The sequence below is a fragment of the Capricornis sumatraensis genome, chromosome 15 (genome assembly GCF_032405125.1).
Source record: "Capricornis sumatraensis isolate serow.1 chromosome 15, serow.2, whole genome shotgun sequence".
In the NCBI taxonomy this organism is placed as follows: Eukaryota; Metazoa; Chordata; class Mammalia; order Artiodactyla; family Bovidae; genus Capricornis; species Capricornis sumatraensis.
This window is the reverse complement of record NC_091083.1, coordinates 41,752,501-41,770,471: the sequence shown is the minus strand read 5'-3', so window position 1 is coordinate 41,770,471 and position 17,971 is coordinate 41,752,501. Positions and strand designations below refer to the sequence as shown.

Genomic DNA, 17,971 nt, shown 5'->3' with positions numbered 1-17,971 from the left:
CCCTCATATTTTCCAGCTATGTTCTTATTCAAAGCAGACAACTGGATCAGAGTACAGGAGCTGAGAAATTATTATAAAGTCACAGAGTGTCAGCATTACCCATCTATGGCCTCATCGTCCTAAGTGCAACTCATCTCATCTGATCTCAGAAGCCAAGCAGAGTCGGGCTTGGTTAAGACTTGGATGGGAGATTGCCTGGGAATACCAGGTGCCATGAGCTTTTAGAAAAGTTTCAGCATCACCAAAATGCCAAATAAGGATGCCTCTTCTATACTTAGGCAAGAAGTATTTCAAGAGAGGATAACTATATAAGCATTAGTATATTACAGATATGCTATATAAATGTATATTATGTATGGTAATATATTATTATTGATATCATATAATGTCTAAAAATGATCACTATTGTTGTACCACTAGATCACACTTAACTGAGAAACACTTTACCAGACATGGTTCTTCCTTCACACTGCTATGGGGACTTGTACACCCAGACAGCCATGTGGCTCCTGGGAAAAGGTCATCTGTGTGGTCTGGCGTGGTGGGGCTTCCCCCTGCTACATCCCAGAGGTGGATAAACCAGATACAGAGCAGCATGCACATGGTGTCAGTCACCTGGCCTTTCTGAAGAGGATTTCCTTCACAGGCACATTACCCTTTCCTGCTACTTAGTGTCCAGGGAAAATGGCACCAACTATAAATCACTACAGACAGGCTCTCACCATAGAAGCAGAAGCCTGTGTGGACCCTGAGGGAAGGCCCCCTACAAAAAGGTTATCTGAAAAGACATGTATGTATATGCAGAAGGGTCAGACACGTCATATTTCTATAAACACAATCCTTAAGAAGAAACATAGCAGAATTTGGCTAAGAATAAAGTGGTTTGTTGAGCTTTGGAGTTTATTTCTTTTTAGAAAAAAAGAGAAAATTTATAAGATGCAAAGGTCTCACATAATGTATTATCATGGACGACTGTTCTCTTTACATCCTAACATGAGCCCTGGCCTAGCCAGTGTTGGGAAAAACATGGACAGTGTGACCGCATTTGGGACCCATCATGGACACTCAGAAATACACCACAGGGTGAAAGGAGGACTCGATGACAAGTGATGTTGGGCCAGCCTGTTCCAAAAGCAAGCCTAGAATCAGAGGAACCAACGTGGCCTTCCTGAGGGGACCCTTGGGTGTGTTTCTTGCTGCCCTGTGCATGGGGCATCTTCCCCACCCTGGCAGCACCCATCTCCTCTATTAAGCCACAGCAGCAACAAAAAATGGTTAACGCTCCTTTGGTGGGTTTTTTGTGTGTGTTTTTGTAGGTTCCCAGTTTCTTATTTCCATCTTCCTTTTCAGGATTCAGGTCCAAGTCTTTAAAGTAGTATAGGTGCCTAGCATCTTTCATGAATTTTTCAGGATCCAGTTCTGCCCAATGATAATGCACTAAAAAGAACAAAGATAAGACATATTACTCAGAAAGGTCCCAAAATTTGCTTTCAAATCATATTAAAATACATGACCAAGCATAACAAAAACAGCTGGAGATATCCTTTCAAGTTTATACAACAACAAGAGAACGATAGTGGTTTTTTCCACCTTACTGTGAGAAATGGATTGTCATGTATCAATCCTAATACCTCTCACCAAAGAGATGCCAATTTATCAGAACTTCATCCTTAAGAGCTCAAAAAGACACCAACCAAGTATCTGGGAATTAAACAACATACTTCTGAATGGTCTTTGTATCCAAGGAAAGTCACATGGCAAATCAGAAAACATTTGAAAGTGAGTGAAAATACAACAATAAAAATTTGTGATATTCATCTATAGCAGTGATTAGAGGAAAATTCATAGTATCAAATGCTTATTACATTAGAAAATAAGAAAGCTTTCAAGTCAATAATTGGAGTTTCCATCTTAAGGAATTAAAAGAATAAAAGCAAAGTAAACCCAAAACAAGCAGGAGAAGGGGAATAACAAGAGCAGGAAGTAATGAAATTTCAAACAGAAAAGCAAAAGAGAAAATTTTTAAAAAAGATGAATAAAACTAATATACTTCTTGCTAGACTTATCAAGAAAAAAAGAGAAGAAACAAGTTATGAGTATCAGGAATCAAAGAGGCAACAGCAGAACATTTACAGACATTAAAAGAATAAAAAGGATGTATCGCGACTTTATGCCCACAAATTAGACATGGATAAAATGGACAAATCTCTTGAAAAAAATACAAGGCTTATTTCCAAATACTTTTAACAATGAGGGAGGCAGAGGGATTGGGAGCCTAAAGAAAGCATAGGAATAGGGTACAAACTAAATGCTTGTTCTTGGGATATTTTTTATATTGCTCAAAGGAGGGTAGGTTCTTTAGTATAGAATGCCCAAGTGTCTTCCTTGGCAATTCTTAGAATTTCCTTTTGCAATTCTGAGCCTACAACAAAAGCCAGATGGTCATGCCAAGACTGATATGGCAAGCATTTGTCATCCAGTTTAGTTCAGTTCAGTCGCTCAGTCGTGCCTAACTCTTTGCGACCCCATGGACTGTAGCACTCCAGGCCTCCCCGTCCCTCACCAACTCCTGGAGCTTGCTCAAACTCATGTCCATTGAGTCGATGATGCCATCCAGCCATTTCAGCCTCTGTTGTCCCCTCTCCTCCTGCCTTCAATCTTTCCCAGCATCACGGTCTTTCAAATGAGTCAGTTCTTTGCATTAGGTGGCCAAAGTATTGGAGTTTCAGCTTCAGCATCAATCCTTCCAATGACTATTCAGGACTGATTTCCTTTAGGATTGACTGGCTGGATCTCCTTGCAGTCCAAGGGACTCTTAAGAGTCTTCTCCAGCGCCACAGTTCAAAAGCATCAATTCTTCGGTGCTCTTTATAAAGCACCGAAGACTTTATAAAGTTTTCTTCATAGTCCAACTCTCACATCTATACATGACTCCTGGAAAAACCATAGCTTTGACTAGATGGACCTTTGTTGGCAAAGTAATGTCTCTGCTTTTTAATATACTGCTTAGGTTGGTCATAGCTTTTCTTCCAAGGAGCAAGTGTCTTTTAATTTCATGGCTGCAGTCACTATCTGCAGTGATTCTGGAGCCCCAAAAAACAAAGTCTCTCACTGTTTCCATTGTTTTCCCATCTATTTGCCATGAACTGATGGGACTGGATGCCATAATCTTAGTTTTCTGAATGTTGAGTTTTAAGCCAACTTTTTCACTCTCCTCTTTCACTTTCATCAAGAGGTTCTTTAGTTCTTCACTTTCTGCCATAAGGGTGGTGTCATCTGTGTATCTGAGGTTACTGATATTTCTCCTGGCAATCTTGATTCCAGTGTGTGCTTCATCCAGCCTGGCATTTCTCATGATGTATTCTGCATAGAAGTTAAATAAGCAAGGTGACAATATACAGCCTTGACGTACTCCTTTCCCGATTTGGAACCAGTCTGTTGTTCCATGTCCAGTTCTGACTGTTGCTTCTTCATTTGTCATCCAAGTTTAACTAAATCCCAGACTTAACAGAGCAGTTTCTATCCCCTGAGATCTAAATTAATTGGATGAACTTCAGTAAAAGCAAAAGTACAGTAGTTTACACATGGAGATGCCACATCTGTGAACATGCTTCCAGCAGATGTACTCAACACAGGTCACACTCTTAGGAAAGGGTCATATTATGAGCAGATGTCTCAATGGAATTATCAGCCTTCCATTCCAGAGCCCAGCTTGACACTGAAGTTCACAGGCCCACATGGGGAAGGCTTGTTTGAACTACAGCTTGTCCAAGTTCTTTAGGTCTATCTGGACACACAAGAGGAATCAAAATTTCCTCCAGGTCTACCCTCGTGCTCTGAAACCCACCTGCCACAGTTCTGCACTACATCGTAACCAATATCTGAGAAACCACAAAGGTAATACATAACTTAATTCCCAGAGACCATAATACTTCTATTTTATAGTCAAGAAAAGTAACCCACTTGCTCCTATATTTCAATCAAGATATTAACCCAAACTTAAAAGCCTGGGCCTTCCAGTACCTCTTTTCTCACCTGCAATACTAGTAACTGAAATCCTGAAACTAGTTTCCATGTCCCATCTTTGGGGAACTCCACCTTCTTGGCATAGATTAAAACCTTTGTTTTTGAACCTAAAATGAGCTTTGGGATCCTGTTTGAATACATTATTATTTTACATTCACTACCATTAAATATTTTACATTTTAATGAACTGTGATAATAAATTTATGCTTCAAGCATCCAATGTGCAGATGAAAATATGGTTTGCTACACAAGAATAAATGATCCAGAAAGTGCTCATGATATTCTGCTTGATGGTAAACACAGGTCACATTATACCTACAGTATGTCTCCAACTTTGTAAACTTAGAAGCCATAGACCTTATGAAAGAAGTTGCTGGGGTGGTTCTTCTTCACTGCCTTCAAACGCTAGGGGGTGGGAGAGAGTCCAGGGTCAGGAGCAAGGGCTCCTTCAACAGCCTGTATAAACCCTGAGTCTCTCAAAGATGCTGACTTCCAGCTGATCTGTTTCTGGTTTTAAGGCTTTTGAGCAACCAGAAGATATGCGTGCCAGAGTCAGAACATACACACCACAGACCTGCTCTCCAAACCACTGTCAAAAGAACCTAGTTTCATTTATTTTTATTTAGTTCTGGTCATGGCTGGAAACTAACATGAGCTCACTGACACAGAAAAAGCAGACTGTTCCATGAAAAACAAGCTACTAGGAGGTCAGTGTTATCAATGAAGGATTCATGCAGCCTGTCTAGCATGTTAGGGACTCCAGTAAGGCCTGTGGCAGGCTCTCAGAGCAGACATTCTTCCTGTGCATGAGTTCTGTGGGTCCTGGCTTGGCACTGAGAACATAGGGACAATGGTGTCATTTCTAACCAAGAAAGGAAAGCTTGGTGTCAACTAATAAGCCCAGCAGGGAAAAAATAAAACTGATGTCATCTGATCATGGAAGGAACAAACTCTGACAGCAGTTAGTTTTTATTTTTTGCCTTAAATTCTACCCCACCTATTTCTAATGCATACTTGTGGCTCAGATGACGGTCTCAAAAACCTTAGTTTGATCCCTCTAAGCTAGTGCCACCCAAAAGAACTTTGTGCAGTGACAGACTGTTGTCTATCAACTCTGTGCAGCGTGGCAGCCACCAGCTGCACGTAGCCACTAAGCACTTGAAATGTGGCTACTGTGACTAAGGAAATTAAACTTTTTTTAATTTTAATTAATTTGCATTTAATTATCCACAGGAAAGTAGTGTCGACTATATTAGCACACTCCAGGTTATCAGTAAGCTTAGCTCTGCACTTGAGCAATAAGCAGAATCATTATTATGGTCAGAGTCTTACTGATTTGTTTCTAATAAATAAGGCAACTAAAGTGCAAGCCTGGGAAGGAAGTAAATCCAACCCCCCTGCCAGTAAAGTGACATAATATGCCTGCTCCTGTGTAATATCTGCATCCTGTATAACAAAGGCCAAAACAACACTTGTGGTTTGGGACCAATAACCTCCTCCCAGCAAGAGGAGAGAAAACAGTGCAGAAAATAACGCTGGAAGAAACACTCCTTAAAACTTCCCAGATGTATTGAAAGACATGCATTTATAGATTCCAGAAGTTCAGGAAATCCAAAGCAATCATCAGAATGAGGCTTAGATATTTAAAACAAGATGCTGGAATTGTCAGATAAGGAAAAGTAACTACGATTAATATGTTAAGGGCTCTACTGGGAAGAGTAGACAACACTCAAGAAAAGACAGGTAATGTATGCAGAGACAGAAAAGCTCCAGAAAGGATCAAAAGGAAAGGAAGAGGGCTTCCTGTGGGCTCATCAGCCCCAGAAGTCAGTGGGCTTGAAGAAGGTCAACACAGACTTCCAAACTGAACTGCCAAGAGAGCGAGAAAGGAGTAGGGGGAAAAAAACTAACTGTCCAAGAACCTTGGGGAAAGTGCACAAGGGGTAACATACACAAAACCAAATTCCAGGAGGAGAAGGTGGAAAAAGCAGAGAAGTAATGATGGCCAGGAACAGCCCAGACACCAAAGCACAGACCCAGGAAGCTCAGCATACCCATCAAGAACCGCACTGGGGCAGATCATAAGTAAACTGCAAAAAACGAAGAGAAAATCTTGAAAGAAGCTGTGGGTGGAGTGGGAGGAGAGGCACATGTTACTTGCAGCAGAACAAGGCTGTGAGTTACACAGGACTTCTCAGGAGAGACTATGCTAGCAAGGGGAGAGTGGAATGAGATATCTAAAATGTTCAAGCAAGAAAACCACCACCAATCTAGAATTCTATATCAACAAAACTATCCTTCAAAAGTGAAAGGGAAATGAAAGCTTGGTTTGATCCACAAGAAACACTCATGGAAGTTCTCAGGCAGAAGGAGCACGACACAGGTCAGAAACCTGGATTCACATAATGAAAGGAAGTGTATCCCCTGACCAGGGATGGAGCCCATGCCCCGTGCAGTGGGAGCACAGAGCCCTACCCAGCGGGCTACCAGAGAAGTCCCCAGATCTGTTCTTTTTCTTATCCTTGGTTCATCTAAAAAAAAAAGTATTTAAAAGATAATAATAGGTAACAACTGACTCGATGGACATGAGTCTGAGTGAACTCTGGGAGTTGGTGATGGACAGGGCGGCCTGGAGTGCTGTGATTCGTGGGGTCGCAAAGAGTCGGACACGACTGAGCGACTGAACTGAACTGAATAGGTAACAATGCACTGGGCTGTGGAACACATGGAAGGTGACATGAGTGACACAGCATCGCCAGGGTCTGGGAGCCGTTTCCATGAGGCACCAGCGCAAATAAGGTGGCCAGGCTGTTTGAAGATGGGCTCAGATTAGTGAAAAATGTAGACTGCAAACTCTAGGGAAACCACTGGAAAAAGGTTGTTTAAAGTTAAAATAAAATAAAATAAAAACACTATCGCAGGCACAGAGTGTCTTATACCGTGCAACACCAGCACAGGGATGGAAAAAGTGACAAGAATACTGACACAGGGAAGCAAAGTAATGTTCAGGAATGAGAGATCCCACCTTCACCAGGGAAACAGCAGCAAAAAGTGACGAGATAGCCTTCTACAGAGCATATACACAAACACACACACACACACACAACTGCTCTAGCCCCTTAGAAAGAAATGTGCTCTGCCAGGACTCGTCTCACTATGCAGACAAAGGTTAAGTTGGAAAAGCACAAGGATGGCAGCATTCAAAACACTTTCCTTGTCTGGTTTCAAGGGCTGAAACCTCAGGACAGAGATGCGGGTGTTGGTAGGGAGTGCCTCTCTCACACTCTCCCAGTGGCAGCTGGGTCGATGCTCAAATGAGGGAACACTGCAGCCTGTGGTTGCAAGTGGAAACCACACTCTTTTTCATGGGCAGCAGCCCTGATGCCTTTAGCCATGGGCCAGAAAGAGGGTAACTGAGCTGTGGCCTCACAGGAAACCTTGGATCCTCCCAGCACAGTGAGGAGCTTGAGGAACAGGACAGAGGACAAAAGAGGAGCTGATTTTAGCAGTTTCCTGTCCATCTGGTAAGAGAAGGAACATCTGCTGTATAACAGAGAGACGGTGACACCCTGGGAATGTCCTCTGAACCAAGGGGGTTTGGGCTCATTTTCAAAGAAACACTTGCCCAAGATCCTGCAGCCTCTCACTCCATCTTCTCTTGCCTTTTCTTTCTCTCTCAAGCCTCAGAAATTCAGAGCTGCTCCCCTTCAGGCCTGTGATGCTCCTGAGGGTACTTGTTTTTAAAGAAAAGTAAATGAAACCCACATCAAATGAAAACCACAGCTCCCCTCATTGTAGGGAGGTGGGGGGACTGCTTTCCTGTAGAGTAAGGTAGATGGCAAGGTCACCTTCCATCTGTCACCACCTGTCAGCTATAGCTCTTACAGACTTCTGGACACTGGGTGGTAGCTCTGGGAGGAGGGGCTGGGATGACACATTTCAGCAGAAGGGCAGCACAGGTCCACAGGTAGCAAACCCCCAATAGACCTGTGGAGACCCCTGTAGGGTCTACAAATCTGGAAGCGCCCCCTGGTCTTCGCCTGGTGCGGGTGTCTCAGAGGACCCCCCTCAATTCACACCTGCACCAGCCACAGGGTCTCTGCCACCATCTCCGGTGTGAGTAACTGCAGCTGGACACCCATCTTAAATGGTCAGCAAAGGAGGTTTCACTTCAGGCTCCTGGCCCAAAACCCAGCGGCTGCAGTTATATTCATATAAATGTGGCTTCAACATCTTCATGGACCCGTCTACACTGCCTCAAGAGCCTCCATCCCATGCGCAGCAGCAGCTGGATCCTCAAGGCTCAGTGAGTCTGTCTCCTACGGTGCCAGCACCTGGGCCCCACACACGGTCCTGAGGGACCCTGGCCAACTTGGCTACACCTTGGTCTCTAGCACCGCAGATCCCTCAAGGCTCACCCAGACACCTGACGGAAGTCACAGCTGAGACCTGCGAGGCCTGTCAGTGCTCGTCAAGGGCTGAGGCCGTGAGACACCTCGCTGCCTGGACACAGCTGACCACTCAGCCTCTGGGGCTCACCTCCCCTCCACTGAGAGCCACAGTCAGCCCAGGGGACCCAATGCAGCTCCTTTGCACCTTCCCAGGGCAGGCGAGACGGCCCCTCAGCGGCTCTGCCACGTCTTGGGGGCCACATCTTGCCAAGGGGACCGAGAGGCACCCTGCACAGCAGTCTTATCCACACGGGGTCCCCATCCACCCCATCCGCTGGGTGTGGTGGCTCGTGCCTGCCTGCCTTTTCCACCATCGCTGAACTCCACTCACTTAGTTCACAGAAGAAAAACCAAGGAAGCAGAAATGACATAACTTACTCACTGTCACACGGAAATTGGTAGGATGCAGGTAAGAACCTGATGGAAGTTCTGAGTCACGGCTGGACTCACTTCATTAGCATAATCAGAAAACTAACTTCAAGAGCCGCCCTGCACACTGCCTTTATGTGGCTGTCATCCCCGGATTTAGGATTTCTGGACGGTCTGTAAGTCAGAGGTGGTAGTGGTATTTCTGACAACAAAACTGACCATATCAATGATGATCAAGTCCTCATCAGGTCTTGGAAGATGTGGGAATGGAAGTTTTACACATATATGCCACATAAAAGGTTACTGTGTGCTCATGAATACCAAACATTACTTATACACCAAATTTCAGGTTCAGAAGACTCCCTTCTGAGGACAGTGAAAAAGGTGGCTTAAAACGCAGTATTCAAGAAACAAAGATCATAGCATCCGGTCCCATCACTTTGTGGCAAATAGAAGGGGAAAAAGTGGAAGCAGTGTCTAGATTTTATTTTCTTGGGCTTCAAACTCACTGCAGATGGTGACTGCAGCCATGAAATTAAAAAACACTTGCTCCTTGATATGTGTTTTTTAAAGAAGAAAAGCTATGACAAACCTAGACAGCATATTAAAAAGCAGAGACATTACTTTGCCAACAAAGGTCTGTACAGTCAAAGCTATGGTTTTTCCAGTGGTCATGTACAGATATGAGAGTACCATAAAGCAGACTGAGCACTGAAGAACTGGTGCTTTTGAACTGTGGGGCTGGAGAAAACTCTTGAGAGTCCCTTGGACGGCAAGAGATCAAACCAATCAATCCTAAAGGAAATCAACTCTGAATATTCACTGGAAGGACTGATGCCGAAGCTGAAGCTCCAATACTTTGGCCACCTGATGTGAAGAACTGACTCATTGGAGAAGACCCTGATGCTGGGAAACAGTGAAGGCAGGAGGAGAAGGGGATGACAGAGGATGAGATGGTTGGATGTCATCACCAACCATGTCCATCACCAATGGACATGAGTTTGAGCAAGCTCCAGGAGATAGTGAAGGACAGGGAAGCCTGGCATGCTGCAGTCCATAGGGGTCGCAGAGTTGGACACGACTGAGTGACTGAACAACAACAAAACTCATACCAGCTGGTTCAGTTCATGAATAAAAACCAGTGGCTTTAGGTCAGAGCATCAAGATCCAGAACAAGGTGGGGTTTGTGATGCTGACAAATGAGGCCGAGCATGAAGGGACTCCCTTCCAACTTTGGCTTCATGTTCACATGAGTGTGTGACACATGTGAGCCCAGATCAGTGGACGTGGCTGGGCTCCCCCCATAGTGACACTCCAACAAAACATCGAGCCTGGGCCAAGTCAGCAGGACCTACAGAACTGACCATCCCACATGGTCCCCTCACAACATGGCTTAGCAAGCCCCACCTCTTCCGAGATCCCCGTCCTGCCTGTCTACGAGCCAGCTCCACAGTGCCTGGCCACACCCGTGGGCTCAGCTCACTGTCTCCGTGCTGGCAGCGGGCATCCTAACAGACATTCCACAGGCAGACCCCAGGCACCCCACTCCAGAGGCAGAAGCCATGTCCCAGGTGTTCTCTCACTATGTGGCATCTGCAGGGTGAACCCACAGGCGGACTTGATCTGCACCACAGTTTACAGGCCAAAGGCTCCGAACCGCACACCCAGCCCTTGATCCCGTGCATTCTGCGGCTGCCTCCCCACTGGCCTGTCACCTCCAGCCCACTCCCTAGGCCTGCTGGGTCACCTTTCTTAACTGGAACCTGTGTCCCTTGTGCACCCGACAGCTCTCAGAGCCCGCCTGGGGCACCAGGACAGAACCCAGGTGGCTCAGACCCGCCCCCCAGACTCAGCATGGCCTGGGTTGTTCTGGGCCCCTGCCTCAGACAAGCATCCAATAGCAGCCGATGTGCCTGCTCTCCAGCCTCTGCCCACCTGTCCAGGCCGCCCCAACACACACACCTGCTCTCCTCTTAGCTGGGCAGCTCGTGCCCTTGCCCCCTTTGCCCCATTTCCACCAGCCCCTCAAGGTCCTGCCCCTCAACCCCTCATTCCCTGGAGTCTCACTCGCATCCCTCCACACCCCCACGCCAGTGTGCTGGCTGACGTGGCCAGACGGTTCCCATGCTTCTCCCTGCACCAGTGAATGCTGGCAAGTGACGTGTTCACAGGGAATCAAGCTGAGCCAAGGGCCATCAGGCAGCAGGGACATCGAGCCCATGACCTTTAGGCAGGGAGTTGGACCCAAAGCTACAGGGAACTCCCTGGAACATGAGCGGGCAGTGCCAGGAGGGTGCAGTGAAGGACGACAGGTGAGAGGCTGCACAGGGTGCTGGCTGCAACTCCCCCACACAGAAAGCTCCCAAGAGGAAAGTGTGGAAGTGGGAGCTCAAGTCTGGAACACTCTAGTAGCATTAAGAACCGCAGCGGTCAGCTGATGTGGGTGCATCTCAGCTCTTCTCTCCATCCTGGAGGGCAGCAGGATTTAAGGCGACCACAAGCAAACGTCCATAAAGCAAACTGCCCCAAGCTATCCCATCCTCCATCCTTGACCAGTGCCCCCACATAAGAAGACCACGCAGCCCGAGGAGGCCACCCTACCTGCGTCCAGCCCACCTATGGCTCCCGCTCCGAGGACACGTCCCCCTCGGCCCCACTGCTGGCGCTGCGGTCTTCCTTGCGGGGAGCGCTTCTCTCTTTGCTTGACTCAGAAGGCCCTTTGGCTCTGGTTTTTTCTTTCCTCTGCTGCTGCTTTTCAAGCTTTGACAGCTGGTTATTAAAAAAAGAAAGAAAGAATTATTTTACAAATGTAAACTCATACCTGTATGTCCAAAACACCAATGACCTCACACGCAGCAACCACGGGCAATGATTTCTATCTGATAATGTGGGGTATCGCATTGGCTCTGACACACCAGATCCCATAGCCACTGTCCATCCATCTGACACCAGATGCATCAGGTGTGTGATCTCCGTCAGACCCTCCCCACAGCTCAGCCTGTCCCGAGGTGTGTGGGAAGGGTCCACTCATAGGCTGCTCTGACAAGCTGAGCAGGAAAGGCTTTTAGTCTAGTTTACAGTTTAGCTATTTTTTTCTTTCATGGCTCTATAGCTTTTTCTCACAGGCAGGTTGTTAAAGAGTGGTAAGCTCTTTAGATAAGCTCACTCTCCTATTTGCTGAAGGTAAGAGAAGCTGTGACACAAAGCATGTAGACATCCCCTTGGCTCTCGGTTTGTCCTGAGACTCATCCGTGGTCCAGGCCCTGTTGTTCGCAGCAGGCTGCATGGCGGCTACCTAGAGATGCTGCCACGGGGCCCTTGCACATGTCCCCCAGGCCACCTGAGGCCACCCGAGGCCACTTCTGCCCTTCTGGGTGCCTCCCCGGCTTGTTCAGAGACCACAACCAGACAGTGGGAAGACAGATCTGCTGAAACTCTTGAGCAACACCCAGCACTCCAGAAAGGCGTGCTGAAAGAAACTCATCTGAGGAGATGGACCAAGCTGTGGCCAGAGGATTTTCAGCCTGACAGACGGCAACACCCAGGTTCACAGCTTCCCAGGCCAAGTCTGCAAACATTTTGCTGTTCACATGGAAAAGGGGGAACTGAAGGGCTGGCTGCTCCCCACTGGTCTCTGTCCCAAGCCCAGAGACATGAAGAAAAGTCACTGTAAGCAACCTGCCAGATACTTGCTTTACTATTCTTAGACTCTGAGCTAAACCTTTAGACAGATCAACAATCAGCAGCTTTCAATTTGGTCCAGAAAACCAAATTTAGTACTGGTTGACTTAATATTCTCTCTCCCCCTACTCCCACTCCAGGTGCCTGAACAACTGCAGTAAATAGCCGGGTTGGTTAAGCAGGGAATTCAATTTTGTGAACAAAGGCTTCTCTTCCCCTTTGACCTGGTGACTCTTCCCAGAAAGCTCTCTGGGATAAACTCCCTCTCGTGTGCACAGGAAAGGCTCCCTGGCATGTGCACTGTGGTATTAATGTATCAGCAAGAACCCAGAAACAACCCAGATGTCCACCAACAGGAAGACAGATAATTAGAACGTGGCACAGTCATATAGAGTGATCTCTAGAGCAGATGGACACAAATCAACACAGATAAGTCTTTAAACCCAGTTTATAGTCAATACAAACCAATGTCAGTTTCAGAAGCCTTAATGGCAGGATTTCAGCAGATGTAAGAGGGGCTTGGAGAGTACAAACCAAAGTCAGTTCACTAGTTAACTTTGGGGAGAAAGAGTAGAGCGTGGTATCACAGTAGAATGAATACATACAGGCTCCGACTGTAATCGTTGGCTTAACTTTTATAAAAACAAAACCAGCTCTAGAACAGGGCTGCTGACCACTGCCAGACATGAAATGCTTGCTACTGGCACTCAGACCAGGACTGATAAGATTCATGCAAGGACATAAATGAACACATGGCTTCCTTCATCTGCAAAGTCTGACGGTGAAGAAATACCACCACTGAGCTATGTGCTTAGAAGCCACGCTGAGCTCCTCCAGCCCGAGCTCTATGACCTGCCGTGGCCTGGTAACAAAGAGCTCAAGGACAGATGCTGTGAGCAGGATGGTTTCAGGCAGAGAAGACACAAGCAAGTATTTTTTATTATTATTAAGATATAATTGGCAGACATTATATTAGTTTTAGGTATAATGCCAAAACAAGGTTAGCATTTTACACACCTGAGTAAAGGCTACACATAGCTCCTTGCTCTCTGTCCCTCTGCACTATGTTTCCATAAATGATTATTTTTTTCTCTGTGCTTTTCTACCACTGACGCGGGAGGAACATCCTTCATCAAGATGCCATCTGGGCTTCCCCAGAGGCTCAATGGGTAAAGAATCGGCCTGCCAATGAAGGAGACATGGGTTTGATCCCTGGGTCAGGAAGATCCCCTGGAGAAGGAAAAGGCAACCCATTCCAGTATTCTTGCCTAGAAAATTCCATGGACAGAGGGAGCCTGGTGGGCTACAGTCCAGAGGGTCAGAAAAGTCAAACACAACTAACTAGGCGTGTGCACACACGCATACACACACAAGATGCCAGCCTTCCTTCCTCGTTTCTCTTTTGGTGCTCTTTCCTCTATGAAATGATTAGGACAGGAAATGGGGCCCATCTGTCTGGTTCTTTTTCCTGTAAAATGATCTTGGATGCACAATATGAATGTATATAACCATACTGAACTATACACTTTAAAATGGGCAGGATGTTAAATTTTATGTTGTGTGTATCTTACAACTAAAATAATTTTTACTGAGACATAATTGACATATAACATTATATCAGTTTCAGGTGTACAATGTGATTCTGTATTTGTATATAGTGCAAAATGATCATCACAGTAAGTCTAATTACCATCCACCACCAAAAAAATGTTTAACGACCTTAGAAAACATGATGTTGGCAATCCATATGGGACCCCCTTCCTTTTTTATTTTTCATGTCCTTAGGTTATGGAATCCAAACATCCAGAAATCAACATTCAGCAGTGAACTGTGATAAGCCTCTGCCAGCAGTTTATATTCACATCAGTGTCTGTACGCACGTTGACAAGTGTGTGCTCTACATATACATGTCTGCAGGCAGATGGATACTTATACATACCTATATAACTGTGAATATGTTCCAAGCTAGCCTCTGAGAAAGCATGATTTTTATTCCCCAAAGAGGACCTCTTGGTTTTGGTTCCCCTCTTTAGCAGTAAATATAAAACAATGTGGCCATCTCCTGTGACACAAGCAGACCAAGGCTCTGCGATGCTGAGAGTCCATTATATACAAAGGCTTGTTTGTGATCCTGTTATCTGCCTCCCACTCTTTAACACTGTGGAGAAACCAGATCTTGGCTGGATGACAGGGAACAATTCCCAGTAGAAGCAGGCTTCCTAAGGGTCCTCAGGTCCCCACATCACCCATTCAATTCTGCACTGACCCAGGGGTGCCATCGACGCCGAGCAAAAATGCGGGAGCATCCGCTTGACCTTCCACCCTAGTCCTGTGCCCGCCGCCCTGGACCAAGCTTGTGGATCACGTGTGACAATTACTGAAGCAACAGGCACAGCCCGACTTTCTGTAAAGGATGTGATGCTGACTCTTTCATTATTTATTTTAAAACAACCCCGACCACACATGGCTCCATGCCTCAGAGTAAAAGTTCTCTGTGAGAACATTGTGAACTAACCTAATAAATTTAAGCCTTTTCTTGGAAAAACTTGGAATCCAATGCAGCCAGAATGTGGAATTTACATCTCAAGGCAAGAAAGCACTGGATTTTTTTTTTTTTTTTGAGGAAACAAATGAGAAAGAAAAAGAAGAAAAGGGTGCTGCGTACAGACTCCTATAGCACGCCATGGCTTTCAAGTTAATCAGGACACAAACGTCAAGGAAAATATAAACCACGACAGGTCTGTGGGGACACAACCTACAACAGCGCGATGGAGGGCTTTTGCTTTTTGTTTCTGTGTTTTTTCATTTTTAAAGAGTTTCTATTTTATTTTTGGCTGTGCTGGATCTTCGTTTCTGGTGGGGGTTCTCTGGTTGAGTTGAGGGGGACTCTTGGCTGTGTACAGTGGCTTCCCTTGCTGCAGAGCACAGGCTCCAGGCATGCACGCTGCAGCAGCTGCAGTTCACGGGCTCAGCAGTTGCGGTGCATTGGCTTAGCTGCCCCGTGGCATGTGGGATCTTCTCAGACCAGGGATGAAACCTGCGTCCCTTGCATTAGCAGGTGGATTCTTAACCACTGGGCCGTCAGGGAAGCCCTGTTTGCCTTTTTTTTTTTTTTCAGTCATCTGAGAGGGTCCATATTGCAAAGCGGTTTGCAAACCATACAGGCTCTAGTGTCTCAAAGTGAAACCCAAACCTTCCAAGACACCCCCAGGGGCCAGGTAACCGTCCCGAGGTCGGCCCATTCCTCTTACGCCGCACCTCTGTAGCAAAGAATAGAGGATTGGACTATCTAGACCCAAACCTTCCTGACTCACGCTTAAATCCACTGACAAAAGAAAGCTTTCTTTTTAATCAAGATGATCATGCTCTAAGTGCCTCACATACAAATAAGCTGGTTGAACACAAAGGTCACAATGCTTCATCACAGGGCCCGCAAACGTGATCATGATCTGAGGCACCAGGCAAGAGAATGAGTGAAGTGACCACACATGAGACATCAGGGCAGGGTAGAGACTGCGGCCACACCATAGAGGACAAGCTCCCTAAGCTCTACCAGGGCAGTCACATTCTGTTTTCAAGCATGCGTCTAGGCAAGGGTAGGCTCCTGGCTTTGCACCTCTGCCCAATTGATCCCAATTGCTCTGAACAGCCCACTAACAGGTGTGTCCTTATCAGCATCCCCTGGAGAAACCACACTGGTGGCCTGAGCTACAGTCACCATCCAGTCCCTCCTCTTCCCTCTACTCAGAAGTGGCCCTGAGCCTGCTGTCACATGGGCCTGAGCCACAGTCACGAGGACCTAAGGGAGCTCCAGGGGACTTCAGAGGACCATTTTGCTCCCAAATAAACACAAGTGCATGAGACTTCGCAGAATGGAGGCAGTACTCAGAATGAGAAGGGGGCATCTGGGGGACACAGAAGCCCTGAGGAGGGGCAGGGGCAGGGCCAAGCCAGAGGAATCAGCCGTCCTCTTGGAGCGGGGCAGGGATCACTAAGTTCCTCACTGTTTCAGCTACATGTGGGAACGGCTGGAGCACGACCAACTGACAGCAAAGCATCTCATCACACACCCGTCGAAGTAAAGGAGAAATGGACCTTCAGGGGGTGAGGCTTGCTCAGGGGTCGTCCACAGGATGCAAGAGGCAGACACAGGACCACACCCCAGGCCTCTAGACACCAAACTCTACATTCTCTCCAGCGAGTCATGTGGCCTTCTTGCTTAATCTATAAGCTTCAGTTCAGAAATTTATGAGCACTGGCTACATGTCACGCCCTGTCCAAGGTGCCAGGAACACAGGGGAGAACCAGACATAGCCCTGGCTTTCTGGGCCAAATGTCCACCACACAAATAACTGGCGATCTCCACTCCAGCCTGGTCCTATTCTCAGCCCTGGGTGCGCATGAAAGGAACTATTACCAACCCGTTTTGAAGTGGAGACGCTTACAGCACTGGCGACCCGAGCATCCTGCCCGAAGCTCATGGCAGGCCAAGCGGCTACCCTCCTCTGCACTCAGCCTCGCAGATGGAGACACACAGGGACCTTGGGGCCATTTCCTTTTGACAAATGAAAACAAAACCAGCCCTGACCCAGATCCTGCTCCTTAGTGGTTCAGCAAAAAGCCACTGCAGGACCTCAGTGTGACTGGATGCTTCTACCTGTGGCTGAAAAATCAGAAGGACCAAACCTAAGGTGAGTGAACTGGATACTAGGCTAAGAGGAAGCAGGATGGGGAAGCCTCCAGAGCACGAGGACCTGGAGGAGCGCTTCGAGGTCACTGATACTGACCTCGGGAGAGGCCTGAAGGCCCATCAGCGGCAGTAGGAGAGGTGGGCCAGGGTGAGGGAGGCAAGTGTGGCTCCAGCCTGTCCACTGATAAATGGGGGCCATGAGCAAGGGGCAGCCCCAGAGGCAGCCAGCACCAGGGAATGCGGGGCGGCCAGTGTGTGGTGGGCTGGTGGGGTACAGGCCCTCAAGTTCGGGGAAGGCTGGATGGAAGCAGAGCTGAGGGTGGGCCGGGAGTCCCTGGAGGGAGGGGAAGGTGTGCCCACTCCGGGCAGCACTGCCTCTGTATTCATCTTCACTACAGGACATTCACAGGGGAGGGTGCAGGCCCCCCCAGCATGAGGCGACTGAACCAGAAGGTCAAGGGCTGCAGAGGATGAGGCTGAGGAGCGAGAGGCCAAGGAAGTCAAGGCTGAGCCAGGAGAAGCCGAGAGAGGGAGAGCAAGGCATGGTCAGGACTCAGGACATCCCCTGGCTGGGATCAGAGGTGGGACAAGATGCTGCTGGGGTAACCATCACCCAAGACAGAGGTGGAGACCTCTGCCAGCTGACTGGAGGGCTGGGGCATGTGGGAGCCCCGAGTCACCAGAGATGGAGACAGCCATGGTGGTGGGCGGTCCACCACTCGCTGCTGAAACATCTTTAAAGGCGGATCCCTTC

General features: G+C 47.3%; 1 protein-coding gene across 1 annotated transcript in view; it reads right to left on the bottom strand.

Annotated features, from left to right (window-relative positions):
* Positions 1-907: 907 nt before the first annotated feature.
* DTD1 (D-aminoacyl-tRNA deacylase 1) overlaps positions 908-17,971 on the bottom strand; it is a 76,688-nt gene continuing 59,624 nt past the window's right edge. The window contains exons 5-6 of the mRNA XM_068987506.1: positions 11,448-11,615; positions 908-1,437 (exon numbers count right to left, since the gene is read on the bottom strand). Coding sequence (XP_068843607.1) covers positions 11,463-11,615 — 153 coding nt within the window. The 3' untranslated portion in view covers positions 908-1,437; positions 11,448-11,462. The remainder of the gene's footprint in view (positions 1,438-11,447; positions 11,616-17,971) is intronic.